Here is a 21,974-nt window from a genome sequence, read left to right on the forward strand (position 1 = left end):
TGTGTGTAGCCTTTGAGGGACTAAGAATAAAGGGCTCCTACTTTCCCACAAACCAAATATTGGCAAATGCCATTGTAACTAATTCCTGTTCTCAGATGAGACACTGACATTTGAGCACAACTGGAGGACACATTGGTTGTTCTAGACTTTAGTAATGACAACTAGACACTTAACTACTGGGCATCAAACCCAGGGGCACTTAACCACTGAGCCACAATCCCAGCCTTTCAAAAAATATTTTATTAGAAATAAAAGGGTCTCCCTAAGTTGTTAGAGGTTTCACCAAGTTGCTTAGGGTCTTAGTAAGTTGCTAAGGCTGGCTTTGAACTTGCAATTCTCCTGCCTCAACCTCCGGAGAGGCTGGGATCACAGGCATGCGCCAACACATCTAGCCCAATGTATTTTTTCCTACTAAAATTTATCTTTTTGCTACTATCTATCAAAACCATGGGATTCAGAACTGGGACTCTCTTCCTATGAACTTTTTTTTTTTTTTTTTTTTTGTAAAGACTTGGAAAAGAAAGTTTCACCCTGAAAGCTGAATGTAGCCTCATTAACCAGGAAAGTTTCTGCTTCTGAAGCTTATTGGTTATGAAGCTATTATTAGAAAAGCCTAGCTACTTCCAAAAGTAAGCCATCACAGGGCAATGGTGCTCTTCCCTCCCTACCCAACCAAGGGAGAATCTGTATTGTTCAATAGAATTTCTTATATTTGAATCTATATTCCTATAAATTGCATTTTTCACCTCCATGCTTGAGTCTCATGGTCTTCCTCTCCTTAGCACATGCATCAGATGGTACTCAAAGTCAAGAATGTTAGGTATAGAGCCACCTTTCTCTCCCGCTACAGGAACCCAGCCTCCCAAACCACCTGTCAATCTGCATTATGCCCGCCTCTCCCGTTATAGGAACCCAGCCTCCCAACCCACCTGTCAATCTGCCATTATGCCTGCCTCTCCCGATACAGGAATTTCTGGCTTACCTTGCCGTAACCTTCCTGCCTCCCACATTACGTTCCAATATATCATTGGTCCATTAGTCAGTCTGTAATAATTCTCCTCCGCGATTGGTTCCTCCCAGCCCATGAAATTCCAATATCTGACAAGAAACCCTGCGGCCATCTTCTTCTTTCCCTTTCCCCTTTCCCCCAAGCAGGTACGTTTTTGTCCGCTTAGAATAAAAGTTCCTCATGTGGGACCTGTATCTGCGGAGCGTTTTTTCTGGGAGTTATCGACGAACCAAAACTGCCCCTAACATCAACCTAACAAAGAAGGCAAATAGAGACTCACTTTCCTTTCAGATCTTTTCAAGTCCCCCATATTTATAAGGTGCAATGAAGGTAGGTGGAGGAGAAAAGAAGGAATGGGTGAAGAAATATGCTCTTCTACGTTTACTTCTTTATGCAGTAAAAACAATCGGTCTCCATTTATTTCTAGATCCATGGCAATGACCACAGTCTTATTATCTGGGAGGAACCCATCATTTACAATTAGAATAGACAGACCAGTTTTCTCAATATATACGGAATAACTTTGCCATCCAGAGAAGAAACATGCTGGTTCCCAGTAAGTTACCTAAAAAATCAAGGCCAGAACCTCAAGCTCCTGGTTCAAAAGCCAAGTAATTTTCAGGAATGGTTACCATGTTACTTGGAAAATAATTTTGCAACATTGTAATTCAAGAGTTATAACATTTTCCAAAACAATGGTATTTCTCTTATAACATTTAAGAATGCAAATACATGATTTGGGGTTTTTAACATGCTTCTCTCTTCCTAGAATGTCATCCACAACCTTCTTTAGGGCAGCTCTTTTTGACAGCTACTCCTACCTTTGGGGCTTGTTAAGAGTCTACCTTCTCCCAGAGTTCTCCCTTGCAGCATGCCTCAGGCTGTGTTCACTGTTCTACTTCTGTATGTTTGGTTTCTGAAACCAAAGTTGTTTTTTTTTTTTTTTTTTTTTTTTTGTCTTGTGATTGTCACTACTGTAATTATTACTTAATATAATGATTCCAAAAGAGTATTTGCCTAAAAGAAGGTATTTAGATATACATTGCTTGAGCAAAGCTATATGACCAGATTTCCTGTTCTAGGGTTTTCCTCCTATGAAGTCAGTTTATTATAGCAGATTAACAATTACTTTAGAAAATCAGAATTGGAAAACCTTTCAATAGTTCCACTGAACCAATTATAGCCTCAGGTTCATCACCACTCATCTCATGAACATATTATTTTGAAATATCACTTGCATTTATTGAACCCAGTCTGTATTGGTCACTGTACTGGGTATGGAGTGTTAAAGGTCAAATACAACACACAGTTTGTCCTCAAGAGAATTCCTTTCTGATTGGACCAGACAGGCAGATCATCATGATGATATTCAATGAATACTATTTCAGAATTATATACAGTATATCATGAAACTCCTAGAAAACATCCCTAATTGTATTAATGAAGGTTGCAGGCAAACCAAAAATTCAAATATGTCCAGACTGAGCCAAAAAATAATTTACTTATGTTAGATAATGCACAGAAACACTGCAGAAGCCAGGGATCCAAAATCGCCATATTAGTAGAAATGAAGGGAGGCGAGGCTGTTGGAATTCAAGTCACAAACAAATAGAAACAAAGCTGGTTTGATACTGTTTTGGTTTCTCCTAAAAAATGAGAAACTGGAGGCTATACTACTATAGCCAACTGATACTAAGTACCATATATCTACCCCCTGGAAAATTGATATTATTGCTCCTGTTGTGAAAAATCAGGTTCTCCATTGCCCTCATTTCTTTGTTTTCATAGAACTTGATTCATTCATGGCAGTTACTGTGACTAGTGAAGAGAGGCTAAGGATAGGACTTGCTGGTCTTTGTGGCTCTACCATGATACACAGGCTTATTCTTTGATCAGAATTTCTGCAACTAGTTATTGCCTAAAAATATATTCACAGAGATACATTGAAACAGGTTGTGTTGTTACAAAGACAAAAGTATACATCACAATTCAAAATGTAACCATGAAGGAAGACTGAGTAAGAGCTGGCTCTCTCTAGGCATTATGTTTTGAAAAAATAAACTGGAGTTAGCTAGCAGTTGAGGCAGAAAGCAGAGCATTTGCAAAGGTTCAGAATATTCTGGTATCTACAAGAAGGTTGAATGTGGTTGATTTCAGATATACCAATAGGACTCAAGGTGGGGATTAGAGAAGGTTAAGTATAGGAATGAGACTGGAGATTAAAGCAGCTACCAGATCATAAAGTTCCTTTCAATCCATGCTAAACATCTTTACTTAATCCTCTGTGGAATAGGAAGCCAGGGACTGAAAACAAAGATACTAAAATGACTGTTTTAGAAAGATGAGCTACACAGCTGAATGGATGCTATGTTGGAACAGTTATTCTGAAAGGACAAGATCACTGCACCTATAAATCAAGGTGAATGAAATGAGTCCCCAAACTAAGGCAATTGTAATGATAATGGGCAGAAGGGAACATACTCAAGAAGTGCTAGCAAACTGAGCATGGGTTAAAATCTAAAATGTGCTGACTGCTGAGGACCCAAACCCAAATCAAATGTAGTCTCTTCCTGAGGAACTGACAGCTCAGTTCCAAATATTCCTAAAGATAAATGATAGTGTAAGAGTTTTTGTGATGAATCTTTAAATTATCCTTAAATGTCTAATATCTATATTTAAGCTGGGACACTCAATACCTCATAAGGGAAGTAATCAATTTAGATAATAAAATCAGTTCACCTTTCTATATTCACCATGGAAATGAAGGAGAAAAAAAAAAAAAAAAAAAAGGAAAAGCAAAGAAAAATCCTGAAAATTGAATTCAACATAGATGATGGTATTGGGAATTAAAGCGATGCACCATAATACTAAGAATTTTATAAAGAAATGGCAAGAAGAAATAATGGTATGGACACAGGTTGAGGGCACCTGTAATAAATCAAAGTAAGCAGATATAAAATTACATATTGTAAGTGCTTCCTTTACCTATTTTGAAAGGCAAAGTGGAAAAATACAATTCTTCCTTCTTCTTCTCTTTCTCTTAGGAAGTAATGATTGTTTTCTATGTGCCAGGAATGATGCTGGATGCGAGGGACACATCGCCCTTATAAGACTGACAATTAGCAATGCATACAACGACATAGAACATTATATCTATGAAGAAGAGAGACATACAATGCTATAAAATCCCACAAGAGCAGAGCATGGTAGTGTAATCCCATTGGCTTGGGAGACTGAGGCAAGAGAATCACAAGTTCAAAGCCAGCCTCAGTAACTTAGTAATGACCTAAGCAACTTGGCAAGACCCTGCCTCAAAATAAAAAATAAAAAGGGTTGGGGATGTGGTTCAATGACTAAGCCCCCCTGGTTTTAATTCCCAATACCAAAAACAAAAACAAAAATAAAAACAAAAACAAAACTAAAACAAAAAATTCCCACAAAAAGCAAATCCAACTGGATCCTAAGATCAGAAAAACTGAAGGCTACATTATAGTGAATACTAGTCATGGAGTCTTCAACTCCAGGAAAAAGTATCCTAAGTCAAGGTAAAACATTAATTCCAAAGTTGTTCCACAGTTCCTCTGAAAACCAATAAATTAATTTATAAAACCAAATGAAATAATTATATAAAGTGATTGCCATGGAATATCAAAAGGAGAGTTTGAATGTTCTTTCAGGTTTTGAAAAGTTGGCACGTATGATAACACCATGTCAGTGGCACATCATTACTATTGTGAGGCACTGTCAAGCAGTGGCCCTGGATACTACTGGAAATTGTCTTACAGACTGTGAGAGTCATATATGTACTTGGTACTTTTAAAATACTTGAATTGAATTTGATTCAGAGGATCTAGACTTCATTACTACCCCATGTTATCATCAACATTTGCTTTGACCTTTATTTAGAAAAAGGAGTCTTTATGTCCACATGAGGCCACTTAGGTTATTATGTGGACCTGAATTTTAGAGCATACTGGGAGTGAATTTTCTCTCATTCCCTGCAATATTAAGCAATAAATTGCTTTTGTTGACATTGCATGTGTATCCATTACAGGGCAATTTATGCAAATACAACTGTTTTACAAAATCTCATCATCCGAGAAAATCGTGTTACAGTCCTCTTTGAAAGTTCAACATGAAGCAACTTCTGTGCTTATTTAAATCTTCCAGGACCATCCATGAGAGAACAATTATTGAGGCTCTCTTGGATGTCTTAGAGAAATTGTGAATGGGCATCTAAGTTCCAATCAAATTATATGAGTTCTGTTAAAGCTCAGTTTCTTTTCTCTGATGTGATTATCTTGATTTGCTCTAACCCAGAATGATATGAGAGAGCTCACCATGCTCTGCTACTAGGTGCAGGGCAGAGATAGCTCCACTCTAGGTTCTAAGTAGCTGTTGCCTGAGGATTTAAGTCAGAAGGAAATTTTGGAACCAGAGCATTATAAAAGGGAAAAGAAATTTACACATGAGAATTACAATCTTCCAAGTCACTCTGTTTAGAAAGGATGGAAGTGAGTTCCTTCAGCCTGCTACCAGCATACAGAAACAACAGGATTGAGCCTGTGCTTACTTGCTCTCTCTCTTATACACACACACACACACACACACACACACAATACACTCATGGGACATCATGAATATCTCACTTCCTCCTCTTCTTATACTTCTTATTTGGAGAAAGCAAATTAATAAGAATAGTAATCAGCTTATGAAATAAAGAACCCTGTAATTACAACTAGAAGCAGATATCATCTGTAGCTCAGATTGTTTTCCAACTATTCAAATTCAAACAGTAACTGTCCTTATCCAGTGTGATCCACCAATGGTCAGATATGGTTGGATATTTAAATGCTTTCGCCGTGCATCATCTTATGTAATTTACTAGTCTGAGGAAGCAGGCACCATGAATCTCATTCTATGAAGAAGCCAAGATTTGCAAAATTAAGTCTTGTATCAAAAGGTTTATAATACAAAAGTATTAGAGTCTAATATTCAAATATAGGCCTTTCTGGCACCAGAACGAGTATGCTTGATCATTTTTCACCACATCACTTTACCTGCACACACACATGGTGAATTTGAGTCCTTAAAGGTCAAGTTCAAGAGTCAGCAGATGAGGAAAAAAGTGAACATTCAATATTATCCAAACCAGCTGGGTGTGATAGTACAAGCCTGTGTAATCCCAGTGACTCAGGAGGCCAAGGTAGTAGAATCACAAGTTCAAGGTCAGCTTGAGCAACTTAGCAAGATTCTTTCCATAAATAAATAAACAAACAAACAAACAGACAGACAGAAAGACCAGAGATGTAACTAGGAGGTAAGAGCACCCCTGGCTTTAGTTCCCAGTATAAAATATCCCTAACCTATAAGAATACTTACAGGAAATTCCAATGGAACAATTAGAAGATATTACTGCTTCTTTGACTGGACATCAGAGGAAATAATTGGATTTTTTTTAGAAGTCATGGCATATAAATACATATCTTCAAATACCAGAATCACCTTTGGAGTCACAAGATCCTCACACTGAAAGAGGTCCACAGAATGAAACCAAATGAACCTCACCCTTCCTTGAGACCATAATCACATGGAGCATGATCTAAATTATAATCTCCCCTTCCCTCCTTCTTTCCCAACCATTCCTTTGTTATAGAGAAGTATATAAGTGAATTCATTCAGATTAATTGCTCATATGATATAGTTCCAATGAATTTTATTATGAATATCTCCAAATACCATTATACTAACAGGAACTAATGTTCAGGACATCCCCTGAACCTGCATTGCTCTCTCAAATTTCTACAGTACTAGGTGGCTTTTACTTCATGCTCATCCCTAAAAGAAAATGCTCTCAGATTGAAGTATTTCATCCAAAATGATGTCCTAAGATACACTTTTTATTTTTGGACTGGGGCATTTCAATGAATTATTGAATAAAAAATACATTCCGAGGGAGTTCACATCATATTACAAGGGCTGCTCATTTTTGTGAAGTTATTGTCCAGAAATCCCTGATATTATATCTTAAATTTCCATGAAATGACACTAGGAAAATACAACTATATGAACCCCATCACTGATCTGACTTTAGAATAAATTCTTTTATGAAGACTCAGAACTAAGATCTATATTAGTCCTAAAGGAAGGAAAACCATCCTTTACTGAACAATCAGCATGATTTTTCTTTTGGAGGGAGTACAGGGGATTGAACTCAGGGGCACTCAAGCACTGAGCCATATCCCCAGCCCTATTTTGTATTTCATTTAGAGACACTGAGTTGCTTAGTGCCTTGCCATTGGTGAATCTGGTTTTGAACTCTTGATCCTTCTGCCTCAGCCTCCTGAGCCACTGGGATAATAGGAGTACACCACCACTCCTGGCCAATCAGCATGACTTAGACATCATAAACACTATAAAGTTTGTAATACAATGGTTACCATTCTCTTTGCTTTAGCCAGTATAAAGTTCAATATTAAATTTGAGATTCCTTGTAGTATTTAAGCAGTGCAAATTAGTATCTGAACTTCATCTCTGAGCTCTAGCTTACTATTTTACCCATATTCCCTCTTGATCTTTTCTATTTTCTTCTATCCTGACATTTTAGGTATTTCTCTATGTCAGCCTCCAGTCTTATTATGATCAAAGCAGGATTCAAAGAAACAAAAAAATAAAAACAGTCATCTTAAATGATTAGGTATCTCTTTGGGGACTCGTGAAGTCAATTTTAATGAATCCTATAAATCATAGCATGGCACAAGGCCAGGGTTAAGATTTCTATACTAATCAGATTTTTTTTTTTTTAAACAAAATTGCACTCAATATTTCTCCCTTAGGAACACAGAAGTTGAGGTCATAGTAGTGAATGAGACAGACAGGGACTCCTGTTAGAGTCTGAGGGACAAAGTAAGGGCAAAACCAAGAAGAAATTATACTAACACAAGATAAGAGCTGTGGGGGAAGATGCTAGACACATTAAGACTGAGTCAACAGGACCAAGGACAGGGGGTGAATATGTGTAGTCAAACCTAGAAACGATGTTCAGGATGACCCTGGTCAGTTATCAGGAGCCATCTACTCCATGAATGCAAGAGTATTTCAGTGAGAAGGAAGAAGAAAAGAATGACCCAAATCTCCAGCAAATTTTGAAATAAGAGTTTATGATAATTTACAACTAAACCCTGGGCCCCTTCTTCCAGCAGCCACATGCAGATGCATCAATCATATTTATAAAAACACATTACATATCTCAGTATACCTGTTGTCTGGGAGTCAAATACTCAAAATCCTGTCTTCAAAACTTATGACATCTTTCCTCATCAATAGACCTCTTACTTTATGATCAGTTAGTTAATTAATTACTTTTGCAGTACTGGGAATTAACGCAAGGGTGCTCTACCACTAAGTTCTATCACTAGCCCTTTGAACAATATTTAAAATTTGGAGATGGTTTTGGTAAGTTGCTCAAGTCGACCTCAAACTTGTGATCCCCTGCCTCAGCCTCCTGAATCACTGGGATTACAGGTGTGCACCACCATGCCCATCTTGGACCTCTGTTTCTACTGTCCTGTTAATTTGTTCACATTTATAGTCCATCAACCACACTAGCCAAGAATAGTTTCAACTGGATAGAATTTTTACAAAGCTGAGCTTAAACTTATTTGAGCATAAGAACTGTACAGAAATTTCCAACCATGCATACAAACATACTTACTATACCCAATATTTCAATATGTGGAAACCTGAATATTTATTGTCAAGATTCCTAAAGTGAGAATTTTGTCTCATTTTCCAGAATCTGGCAATGGCTAATATTTGAACCTATTATTTGCAATTTGAGTTGAATAAACAAACATTAAAGAATCTTAAGTATCACTAAATAAAACTGTCTTCCTTAAAATAATCGAAAGCCTAAAAGGCTAAATACATTGTACTGCCTGGATAATTTATTTTATTTTGTCCCAGTCATTCAGTGGCATCACTGTTAGTCTTCAAATCAAAGTGGCACTATGATTGGGTTCACCTAATTTGAAATCATTCTGCCCATTTTGGAGAGGGACTGAGAAGAAATGCACCCATTCAGAGGCACATCTGCATATTATCAGGTTTCTACATATACTGGAATCTATCATTTGAAAGAAGATATCAATTTTAGTACATATTTTCTTCTTTTCATTTCTACTGGTACTTAGGGGACCTTGGTTTCACACCTTTGAAAATCTCTCTGAAAATAGCAGCATGTTATAAATAAAGATGTTACAGATGTGCTTGGCTGGATTGGAAGAATGTGAGTGTGGTACCATGTGACTTTCTGTAGTGTTCACTGAAGGAAACTCTATGAGCCATTTGAAGAGGTTAACTTGGTGACCGCAATCGCTTCCTACCTGCCTCTTTGGAAATCTGCGTGAAGGATTCAACACCTTTTTCTCCATAACTTCCTTCAGATGCGAGAGTAGACACGTAGTTCCAGCCAAGGGCTTTTACAATGTCTACCATGGCCTGGGCTTGGAAGGAATCAGGTGGGACCACACGGGAGAAGAAATCATAGCGCCGGTCATCACTGAGCTCTGGTGCTGTGGAAGCATAACTGATCTGAGGGATCTGAAAAAAAGAAAGCATCACAAGAGAGCACATGGTCAGGACAGGAGAGACTCATTAATATTTATGACAGGTTACTCAAATTATAGGGCAGGAACAGCAAAGGGGATGTGTATTTGGTCATAATACCATCATGTCATCTTAGACCACCTAAATGTGACTACTTTGCAGTACAAAAGTGTTGTTGGAGTCTTGCCCTTACATTTTTCCCTCTTAGAAGGGAAGGTTGATGATAGCATGGAAATTACAAGGTCAGTGTCATGGTCAGTTAGTAGAAAAGCATGCGTGACCATTCTACCCAATATTGTATATCCTGTCATGCTTTACTTCTTAACAACAAATAGAAATAAAAGCATAACACCCTAACCAGACTGTATACAGAGCTTGGTTTAGTTGATACAGCTTGTGAATACTCAGGAATATCATTAGTTGTTTTCTACCGAGAGACCTGTAAAGAAATATTCAAGTCAGCTACACACATTGTCTAATTTAGGCTGCCCAAGAATGGCATAAAGTAGTTCAGTGAAACCCTCTGCCCCATGCAAGGGCATTTCTTGCTCAGAAGAAGCCATTTACCTGCAGCCCTGCCTGGCTTAAGTCCACAGGATATATTACATTCCTCAGCAATCTGCTACCTGCAGGAGAAATGTACGCTCAAAATGCCAAAAAGAAAAACACAAGTTACCCTGAAGTAGGTAACTTGTGACCTTATACAGACCAGATCCTGGGACTTAGGATAATAAGGATAATCACCACTAACCATAAAATCTGTAAGAAAAGACTCCAATTAGAACCAGTCATCTTGGACCAAAAAGACCTAGAGTGGTCACAGCAGTGGGGGCTGATATCATTGTGCTGTCAGTCAAAAGATAAGAGATGGACCTAGAGGAGATTCTCTGAAAATTCTCTGGGATCCCCAATAAGACTGGAGGGTAAGAGAGATACACCATCTCTTTTCTCTGAGAGGTCTCACTCTTCTCCCTTGAGAGTGTCTTCTTTCCCCCTTTCCTATTCTTTCTAATAAACTCATGGCTGTTACTCCGAGCAACTTGTCTAAAATCTTTTTGGCCTGATTGCAAAAATCAAGGTTTAAAGAGGGGATCTCTGTGACACCCTCAGCAATGTGGTGAGTCCATTCCCTGTAACAGAAGGACACTGAATAACAATGAGATTGCTTCTCTTAGCCTATGTAGTATCTTTTTCCTAGGATTATACGTGATATGATTACCTGAGTAGTCTTGAAACATCGATTTTTGCCAAACCAAATTATGTAAATAGAGAAATTGCATTTAAAAAGACTTGCCTGCATTCTCAAATAACCTAAGGCATCTCCAAAATAGGCATGGATGAGGAACCTTGTGTGGAACCTAATACCAGGACCCCTGTGCTAGTTACTTCTGTAATACACTAAATACACACCACACACACACACACACACACACACACACACACACACACCATTCTTTCTCTTAACTCCAGCAAGTAGTAAAGTATTATTAGTGTGATTTTTATGTAAGAATAATCAACTCTAACAAAATTTTGCTTGAAAACTCTTCCATGACTTAGCCCTGTTTTATCATAATGGGTTTCTCAGATATCTAAAATCCAGTTATATTCTGTGTTCAGGTTGTGTCCTACAGTCCATCTAGTTTGGCCCCAACATGCCAAAGCTAAAGTCAAGTTGTCTCTTTGGGTCTTGAAAATTTTTTTCAATATTAACCTTTTGTCTTTTCTCTTTTTATCTTTTGGCTGAAGGGTATCCATGTGGCAGTGATTAAGGCCGATTATCACTTCTGTAAAGATCATTTCTTCACTGACCTTCCTAGTTCATCATCAAAGTCAAGTCACACAGCCCATCATCTTCCTTGTAGCAGAACCATGCAGCAGTTCTACTGTATGACCAGCCGGGGGCAGGCTCTCTGCCACTGACTCAAAGTGAATGCAGAATGAGGAGGCCTCAATGTCTCTGGATGAATCTTCACCTGAGCAACTATTCTATCAGTACACTGTACTGTATCAACACTATACCGTACTATTCTATTACTCTACTAAACCATATCAGACTATTTTATTACTATATTACATCATACTCTTTTAAAAATATTTTTATTAGTTGTTGATGAACCTTTATTTATTTATTTATTTGTATGTGGTGCTGAGGATCAAACCCAGTGCCTTACACATAGTAGACAAGCACTCTACCATTGAGTCACAACCCCAGTCCTATATTGTACTATTCTATTACTACACTATACTATCACATTCTATTACTACAGTATGTTACATCATACTATTGTATTACTAAACTATTTCATTCTATTCTATCACTGTGCTATATCAAGACTATACTATCTCATACTATTCAATTACTACACAATACTATTTCATATTATTCTATTTCTACACTATATCATACTATTGTATTGTTAACTTGTTTTGACAAATGAAGTGGAGAATTAAAAGCAGATTTGAACCTGCCCTAAGTCACAAAACCATAAAATAGAGATCTCTTCTCAAATATTGCCAATGTCTAAACTCTTTATTTTGCTAAACTGTTACTACAATACTTTAATAATAAGCAGAACATGAGGAAGGCCAATAGATTATAGGAGTCCAGGCTGATTTCTACCCACAGTTCTGACAGCATAGTCATTAAAGGTTATTTTGTTGGTCATTCTTAAGACTCTGCTCAGAATTTTATTTAAGTGCCTTCACAGAAATGCATACAAATATTTTTATAGAATGAGTCACTTAAGAATTGTCTATAGTTCAGAGGTTTAGGCAAGGAAATCTAATGAATAAAGACTTTGTGAGGAAAAGGGAGGGAGGGAGGAAGAGAGGCTTCTCCTCACAAGTTAAAAAGGAAGTAGTCAAGCATGTCAATTCATTTCCATCAATTTCAACTTATGGGAATGCAAAAGCTTCATGCTTTTGCACAGATTCCATTTCTGCCAAAACCCCTTCTACCTTGGAAACAGTGCTAATAAAGATACACCCAACATTCTATTTGAATTTGCATTAATGTAGCTGCTGCAAAACATCATAATTGGGAAGAGTCTCAATGCAAATGAATTTTCTAAACTGTGCCCCAAATTTTCATAATGCAAATCCCAGTGAAACAGATTTCCTTCCTCATTACTATGTGGACTTAGAAAATGACTGCTTTCTATGGTCTGTCCCTATAAGCAATCTCTACTGGCTTAAGACCTGTGTTTCCCTTTAGGATCATGCACAGTTTCTCCATTTGATGCTACTCGCTTCTATACTATTTATATAATGATGCTAGAATAAGGAATGAAAGAATGGATTTCATTTCTGAGATAAAAATACGAATTTATAAAGATATCCCTTCCAGTAAGAGAGATGAAGTTCTGGAAGGTTTTATGTAATCTAGGAAATATAAAATATTTAGCCATGATGCTTTGTATTTTAGACACTTGTTTCCAAGATAATGTTAAGTCTGCATCATCATTATGGAGGTGGGTATATACAACTGGCCAAATGATTATTAGTCAACTATAGTGATTAACTTCTGCTCCCTCCTTGATACCTAGCAATATTTTCTCTTCTTACTATGAAAACCCTCCCTTCAATGCCAGTCTTCTGTCAAAGTCAAGAACTGATCTTTTAATACCGACAATTCAGTGTAATGATTTTTCAGCTATAGATAATAGACATGAGCCTTCTTTGTTCAATTTAGAAAACGTGAACACTTTTTATATTTATCATACACATAGAATGTCATATTATTTTTCTTTTTATTTGTTTCATAAAAATTTGCGGGGCTGGGGAGATAGCTCAGTTGGTAGAGTGCTTGCCTTGTGTGCCCAAGGTCCCAAGTTCGATCCCCAGCACCACCAAAAAAAAAAAAAAAAAAAAAAAAAAAAAAAAATTGTATATCACACAAGAATGGTTTTGTTAATGATTGAGTCTCCAACAGGATTGGAAGTATCAATAGCTTACTCTACATGTTTTTTCTTAGAAAATTAGCAATATATATTACTTATGAAAAATACAGAGAATCAAAGTCAAGAAAATCAGTTAATATTAATGTCCACATCCCTTTTAACATTTGTTATGTCTTTTTATTGTCCTTGTTTGTGTATTTTGCTATGTACAGATATATTATTAATTATGAAAATTTGAATCTTGGTCTCTTCTTCCCTACTGTCTTTTTCTCCTACTTCTATTTCTGGTTGCATAATACCCTGGTTGAATACTTAACACCCTTTTCAAGTTTCACTATCATTAGAAGTCAAAACAAAATCTTCAGAACTAATCAAGTCCTTGTACATATGTATTCATCCTTCCTTGGACATGTTCAATGACACTGCCCCTCCAAGTGACAGAAATATCTCAGACCCTCACTGAAATCTTTCTCTCCATGGAAATTACTTAGGGTTGTCATATAAAGTAGAATAGCAGTATATGTCCTCTCAAATGGCTAGCTACTTGTCCCAGCACTGTTTATTAAGTAATTATTCATTCTTTACTGATGAGAATGAGTGTCTCTTCTCTTTATATATTAAATTTTCAAACATTGGTGGGTCTTTGGGATGTATCTTTCACCATTCCTCTTTTCTGTGTTCTAAATCTTGGGCCAGCATTTTACTATTTTAGTTCTTATAAGCATAGAGTATTTCTAGTTTTCCAAATAAATTTTAGAATAATTTTTTCAAGTTCACAAAATTCTATTATGATTTTTGATGAGAATGATATTATAGCCATAAATTAATTTGGGCAGAATTGATACATTTACAATATTTTGTTTTCCCTCAAGGGGAAATAACTCCTTTCATTCATTCACTTGTTTATTCTTTTCTATTAATAAAATCTTATAATTGTCTCCATGTAGGTATTACACATTACTTATTAAATTCAGTTCTAAATAATTATAATCTTCATTGCATTTTGCGATGAGATAATATTGCTAGTTTTTTAAGTCTATCTTGCTGGCATGAAAGTTTTTGCACACTTTTTGACTTGTATCTTTTTAAAGCTGTTATTACTTTCATTAACTTACACTTTATTTTCTTGGGATTTCCATGTAAGTCATAGTATTCATTTGGTTTTATTTACTAATTACATCAGGTAGAATTTTTTTGTGTGTGAGAATTTTGAGAATGAGAGATGGTAGGGAAATTGCTTTTCCCTTTCCTGTTTCTCAACAGTGAGCATTTCAAAAGCAATTAGAATTTATCCTCTTATATCAAAAAGTTGTATAGTCAAGAGAAGAATTAAGTTTACCATTTAAAATTTTGTCAGTGAAGAAAGTTAGCTTAAAATTGCATATTTCTTTAGATTGAGACTTTCAGAATTGAAAAGACAAACAAATTTCTAGATCATCTGACCCAAAGTGTCTCTTTATATACAAATGTCTTTCTCTCTCTCTCTCTCTCTCTCTTTCTCTTTCTCTCTCTCTCTGTCTCCCTCCCTCCCTTTCTTTTGTACCAGGGGTGCTTAACCACAGAGCCACCTTCCTAGCCTTGTTTATATTTTGAGACAGGGTCTTGCTATGTTGCTTAGGGCCTCACTAAGTTGCCAAGGCTGTCTTCTGAACTTGTGATCCTCCTGCCTCAGCCTCCTGAACTGCTGGGATTACAGGTGTGCCACCATGCCTGGCTGTCTCTCTCTTCAATGCTCTGGGGACACTTGCCCAATCTCTATCATCATCTCCCACCACACTTTGTAAAACCCTTCCTTTACACTTGCTGTCAATGTAGAGCATTCTTATTCTATGTGGGATATAGAATGGCACTTCTCCAGGAAATCTAGGTAAAGCTATCCTGTAAATAACAGTTATAATAATATAAAGCATCACCTGACTTTTTCTCATGAGGGATTATACTAAGTATGGTAATGAATAATCTTATTCTGATCCTCACAAAAATCAAACTAATTTCAGTTTTTCTGATGTTAGAAAGTATGGAAGAGAAAGATCAAAAACCAGTGCTAAGGTTATATGTGAGTGGCAGATCTGAAATTCACCTCGAGTCCTTCTCTAAAGTCTTTATTCCTAAGTACTTGCTTTAATTCTTCATTATTATTGTCATCATCATCAATACTGGGGATTGAACCCAGTGGTGATCTACCACTGAGCCACACCCCCACCCATTTCGATTTTGAAATTTTGAGTTGCTTAGGGTCTCACTAAGTTTCTGAGGCTGTCCTCGAACTTCTGATCCTCCTGCCTCAGCCTCCGGTATCACTGAGATTACAAGTATAAGCCACTCTACCTGGCAGCTAAAATTCTTCTTTAAGAGAAATGATAATGTCTGGAGGTATAGCTCAACAGCTGAGTGCTACCTAGCATTTGTGAAGCTGTGAATTCAATCACCAGCATGATTCCCCTCCAACACCAAAAAATTAAAATAAATAAAACAAAACACAAAAACAGGAGATTATTATGGTGGTTAGAAAGCAGCACAGTTTGCCACTGTTTTTCCTGTATATTATTCTCCCTACAATATCTGATACCAGTGAAGAAGCATTTTTCTCTCTGCAATTGGAATACTTTATCATTTTATGTTCTTTCTGACATACTGCACACTTTTAATCTTACAAATTTTCATTCTCTCTTAAGACAGGTACTTCAAATTTTTTTTCCACCAATTTAAGAAGGACCTTGCCACTTGTTGTCTTTTGTCTTTATTTTTGTTTGTTTGTTTGATAATACTCAACAGGTATAAGGTGATATTTTATTGTGGTTTTGTATTCTCTGCTGATGAGGGATGATGAACACATTTTTATATACCAATTGGCCATTTATATGTCTTCTTTGGAGCCAATATTTATTCAGGTCTGTTTTAGTTAGTTTTGAATTGCTGTGACCAAAAGATCTGACAAGAAAAACTTAGTGGAGGAAAAAAGTTTATTTTGGTTGATGATTTCAGAGGTTCTGTCCTCAGCTGGCTTACTCCATAGCTCTGGGTCTTAGACAAGGAAGAACAATATGGCGGAAGGGCATGGCAGAGGAAAGCTGCTCAGGATATAGCAATCAGGAAGCAGAGAAAGCTCTCACCAAGGACAGAATATAAATTTCTAAGGCATGCCACAAATGACCTAACTCCTCCAGAAACATCCCACCTGCCTGTAGTTACTACACACTAATTCATATCAGTGGATTACCATGCTGATTAGATCATACCTCTATACTCATTTCAACTCTGAACATTCTTGTACTGTCTCACACTTGAGTTTTTAGAAGATGCCACATATGTAAACCATAACAAGTTTCATTTTCTTACTTTTCGATTGGGTTATTTGACTTGGTGCTATTGAGTTGTGTGAATACCTATCAGATACATGGTCTGCAAATATGTCCTCCCACTCCATGAGCTCTCTAATTTGTTCATTGTTTCCCTTGTTATCACCCATTTGTTGTTATTGTTGTTTTTGTTTTTAAAGACTTAATCTTTGGTGTTAGATAAAAAAAAATTATTGATACATTATCTGTGAAAGTATCTTTACAAAATTTAGTTATGTCACCAATTTGCTGTAGAGTACATATAGTTCTAGAATCTCATTTAGAGAAGAAAACAGATTTATTTCCTTGGAGAGATATCACATACATACAATATTCTATAGATTCAGAGTACCTATGATTGAATTTATACTCTCCTATCTGCAATTAATTTTCTCACATCCAAGTTTCCTCTTCTGCAGAAATCAATTTTATTTTTCTCTAGGGAGTTCTTTTTCTCCTTCTCAAACCAGTACATACTATTTTTATTTCTATTATATTACATAACTTGAAACACTAATTAAGCCAAACTTGTCATTTTAATATTGATCCTTCAGGTTAATTTACAACTAATGAGAACTGTGTACCACCACTTCTGGAAGCTAAGATCCATCTAACATCATGGTGGGGCCAACTCTACCCCTCTAAAAATGCAATAGAGGTGAAATTTTGGTCAGATTTAACTCTTCTTCAGTTTCTTTTTAATTTCTTTTGAGGTCGTAACAGGAAGATAATTTCAAATGTGTCAGAAGCATGAAATACACCTCAGAAATGAATTTCTTCCTTTCCATATTTCTCATGATCCCGTCACTGAGTTTAATAAATGTCTCCATTGGTCCCCATTCTCATGCATGGATGCCTATCATATAAGCCTATGGCAAACATTTGTACAGTGGACATACCATCCTATCTGAATTATTTTTATTTTGATAATTGAAAGAAATTGTGAGAAAGGAAAAGTAAACTTTGAATTTTCAATCTTTAGACATTTGCATATGTGCCTCTTTTTTCCATATCCTGCACTACATTAATAAACACTACTAACTATTCATAGCAACTAATTTGTTATTTACTTAACATTTTCAACCTCTTATGATTCCTTGCTTAAAAAACTTAATATTCAATAAAACATTATCCCTCTAAAATGACTTTATATATTTAAAGATGAAAGAGGAATGGGTAATTATTTATACTATTCATTGTATGTATACAAACTTGGGGTCTATTTTATCTCTATATTACTTTTCTGCTTCTAGATTTTCAGGGGTAAGAAGGATCTTCTGTTCTGTTAATTGTGTATGCTATCACCTAGAATTCATGACAATACGTTTGTATAATTGTTTTTTAGCTTTTACACTTTAATGCACAAAGGAACTATTTTTTATATCTCACAGACCAGGACCTCAATATATATATTTTTTTCTATTGGATAGGCAAATAAATAGCCAGTGTGTTAAAAACAAAAGAATACACTTGCACATTATCACTGTCACACATTTTTAAATAAAATTGTATCCAAACACTGCAAGAAGTAAATGAATATCTCATCTTGGGTGGCTTACAAAATTGTCTGTTCATATATAAATGATTTCCTTTTGTATTAGTTCCTTACATTTATACATAATATTGTGGTTCATTTTGACATAACTATACAAGCATAAAATATAATTTACTCTAATTTAGTCCCTAGACTTCTTCTTTTCCTGTCCTTTTCTCTCCCCTATTCCCCATCCAATACTGTACTGGTCTTTATTCTATTAATTTATAGTTTTTTTTAAATTAGTGCATTTAATTTGTGCATTTAATTCACTGCTATATATTCACAGATATACATGGAAAGTTTGGTCAGATTCATTCTACCATTCCTCCCTTTTCCTATCCCTCCTCTTTTCCTCAAACCCCTTTCTCTACTCCACTCATCTCTCTTTTGTTTTCATGGGATTCATATCCTCCCCTTATTTTTTCCTTAGTTTTCTCTAGCTTCCACGTATGAGAGAACATATTCAACCCTTCATTTTCTGAGTTTGGCTTATTTCACTTAGCATGATGTTTTCCAGTTTTATCCATTTAACAGCAATGCTGGAGGTATCAAAATACTGCACCTCAAATCATACTACAGAGTTATAGTAAAAAAAACCATCATGGTACTGAAACCAAAACAGACATGAAGACCAATGGAATAGGAGACACAGAGACAAATCCACATAGATAAAGTCATTTGATAGTTGACAAAGGTACAAAAAACAACACTGGAAAAAAGATAGCTCTTTAACAGATGGTGCTGGGAAAATAGGATATCCATGTGTAGAAGAATGAGACTATATCCCTATCTCTCACCCTGCACAAAAGTCAACTCCAAGTGAATCAAAGAATTAGGAATTAGACCAGAGACTCTGCAATTGCTAAAAGGAAATGTAGGTGCAGCATTACAACATGTTGTCACAGGTATTGACTTCCTTAACAAGACTCCTAATTTGCAAAAAATAAAACAAAGAATCAATAAGTGGAATGGAATCAAATTAAAAAGTTTCTGCACAGCAAATGAAATAATTAAGAGCATAAAGAAAGCCTACAGAATGGGAGAAAATCTTTGCCAACTGCTCCTCAAATAAGGGATCAATATCCAGAATATATAAAGAACACCAATAAACCCCCAAGTAACCCAATTAATATTCATGGGCAAAGAACTAAAGAGACACATCTCAAAATAAGAAATACAAATAGCCAACTAATATATGAAAAAAAGTTCAACATCTGTAGTAATCAGGGAAATGCAAATCAAAACTACATTGTGGGGCTGGGGTTGTGGTTCAGTGGTAGAGAGCTTGCCGAGCATGTTTGAGGCCCTGGGTTCAATCAATCCTCAGCACCACATGAAAATAAATAAATAAATAAAGGTATTGTGTTCATCTAAGTAAAATAAAATAAAATAAAATAAATTGTGATATTGTATCACTCTGGTTAAAAATGGAAATTATCAAGAATACAAATAATAACAAATGTTGGTAAGGATGTGGGGGAAAAGGTGTGCTCATACATTGTTGGTGGGACTGAAAATTGGTGCAACCAATCTTGAAAGGAGTATGGAGATTTCTCAACTAATAGGAATGGAACCACCATATGACCCCATTATCTCACTCTTCAGTATTTATCCAGAAGAACTAAAAACTGCGTACTACAGTGATAGAGGCACAACAGTGTTACATTACAATCCACAACAGCCAAGTTATGGAACTAGGTGCCCATCAACAGATGAATGGATAAAGAAAATGCGATTTATATATACACAATAGTTTTATTCGTCTGTTTCCTTTTCAAAAGAAGTTCAATCTTTTTCTAGTGTATTATCTTCAAGTGAGTGAATATGTTATTTTTTACTTTTCATTAAATGACAATATTTGACTTCCTGGATAAAATAACTTTTATTTGTTTCTGCAGGAGCCTAAATGGCATTCACATTTCCTTTTAATGAGGTTCAAGTGAGAAGTAGACCTCATGTGAATTTTTCTCCTTTAACCCTTCCCTCTATAGAACACTAGATCTTCAATGTATTTCCTAATTTATATGAAGTTGGCTTATATTGGTTTTTGGCCTTATATCAAGCCATATTTTATCACAGAAGTTGGACAGTTAATCTCACAGCTCTTGGAGGATTAACTGTATAGCTTTAAACACTGGGGTTGGTTTACTTTTCCATAATCATTCCACTCATCAGCCATTACCAAATAAACTCTGAAGCTTTCAAAATTCCTTAGGATGTTAATTATAGTCAAGTGATAAAACTACGGAATTGGAAGGGATAGAAATTCCTCACGCAGACCCATTTCCTGTAGAAAGTGAATGAACACAGTACCTTAACCTCCCCTTGGGACTCCCACTCCAGTACTTAGGCAGCCAACACCAGCTTCCTCATGGCCCTGCATGCTTTTCTTCCTTCTGAGACACGTCAGAGACTGATTTCACTATTCTATCAGAGTCTTCAAAGAGTTGAAGAAGTCTGTCTGTCCATCTTTACACCTGTAGTTGACTGAGCAGCCGGGAGATGGGCAGAGATGTGAATGGTGTCTCATGACTGGGCAGTGCTGCCATGAACAGCTGGGCTCTTAGGAGGAAGCCAGCCCTGATTTGGGGATATCTCAGTAGATAACTCTCTTTCTCAAAGAAATTTTCCTTTTCTGCCAATCTGAGGGTGCACTGATGACAATATGGAAAACTACTTCAAGTACCAAATTTTAAGACAGAGCAATTCTCATGTCTCTGACTAAACATTAAAAATAAATGAAGTCAACTTTTATGACCACTTTAATCAAAAAGCAAACAGAATAAAAACTGCGATAAAAATGATCATTTTGAGTCATTAGATATAACATTCCCCAAACTCATATCTTACTCTGAAGACAGAACAACAACAACAAAAAAAGACAAATTCTCTTAGTTTGTAATTTAATCTTCAAAATGTTCACAAAAAATTTGTTGTTCTAAGAATTCTTAAACCTAAGAGATAAAGTTAGGGGGAAACCAACTTCAAACATCATTAAAATGGATATCTAATGTCACATACTATTTTGTAAATACTTTTGAGAGATGAATATTAAAATTTCACCAATATAAGTGATTGGGATACTTGAATTATTTTAGTGAACTAAGAGAATAAAGAAAAATTAGATTACACCCAATTAGTGGCACGCACTAACCACGTGGGGACACTCTAGGCACTTCCCTAAAGTCTTCAATATTTGCCCTAGAACTCAGGGAGTGTGCAGAAAGGTCAATTGATGAGTTCTTCTGGGATATGGTAGCTTTATTTGGTAACAAGCTTCACAACTCTAATTAAACAATTACCTGCATAATTATGTGCTTATTATTCTCTCCCTTCCTTGAGAGTATTTAACCTCAGGGAGGGCAAGGACCTTGTTCATCATTTCTTCAGCACTGGACAGCTCTCTACTGGGGACAGATTTTGGAGTAAGCCAGTAAAGGAACAAATGGCATAATCTGAAGACAACAGAGTCCTCTGGTGTGGCCGGAGAGACCTGCAGTACTTGGGAGGGTCGGCCTGGGTAGGTCTCACGGGAATATAGGGAAACTGATTTCCATCTGGATGGACGTGAAAAAGTAAAGAGA

General features: G+C 36.2%; 1 protein-coding gene across 4 annotated transcripts in view; it reads right to left on the bottom strand.

Moving 5' to 3' along the window:
• The window catches only part of Grm7 (glutamate metabotropic receptor 7), a 902,155-nt gene that overhangs the window by 591,308 nt on the left and 288,873 nt on the right, over window positions 1-21,974 (bottom strand). For all 4 annotated transcript variants that reach the window (XR_007106295.1, XM_047535033.1, XM_047535032.1 and 1 more), the window contains exon 2: window positions 9,394-9,610. Coding sequence is in view for 3 of the 4 variants with exons in the window: in XM_047535033.1 (XP_047390989.1) it covers window positions 9,394-9,610 (217 nt within the window). In the remaining variant the exon portion in view is untranslated. The remainder of the gene's footprint in view (window positions 1-9,393; window positions 9,611-21,974) is intronic.

The sequence above is a fragment of the Sciurus carolinensis genome, chromosome 19, assembly GCF_902686445.1.
Source record: "Sciurus carolinensis chromosome 19, mSciCar1.2, whole genome shotgun sequence".
NCBI classification, from domain to species: Eukaryota; Metazoa; Chordata; class Mammalia; order Rodentia; family Sciuridae; genus Sciurus; species Sciurus carolinensis.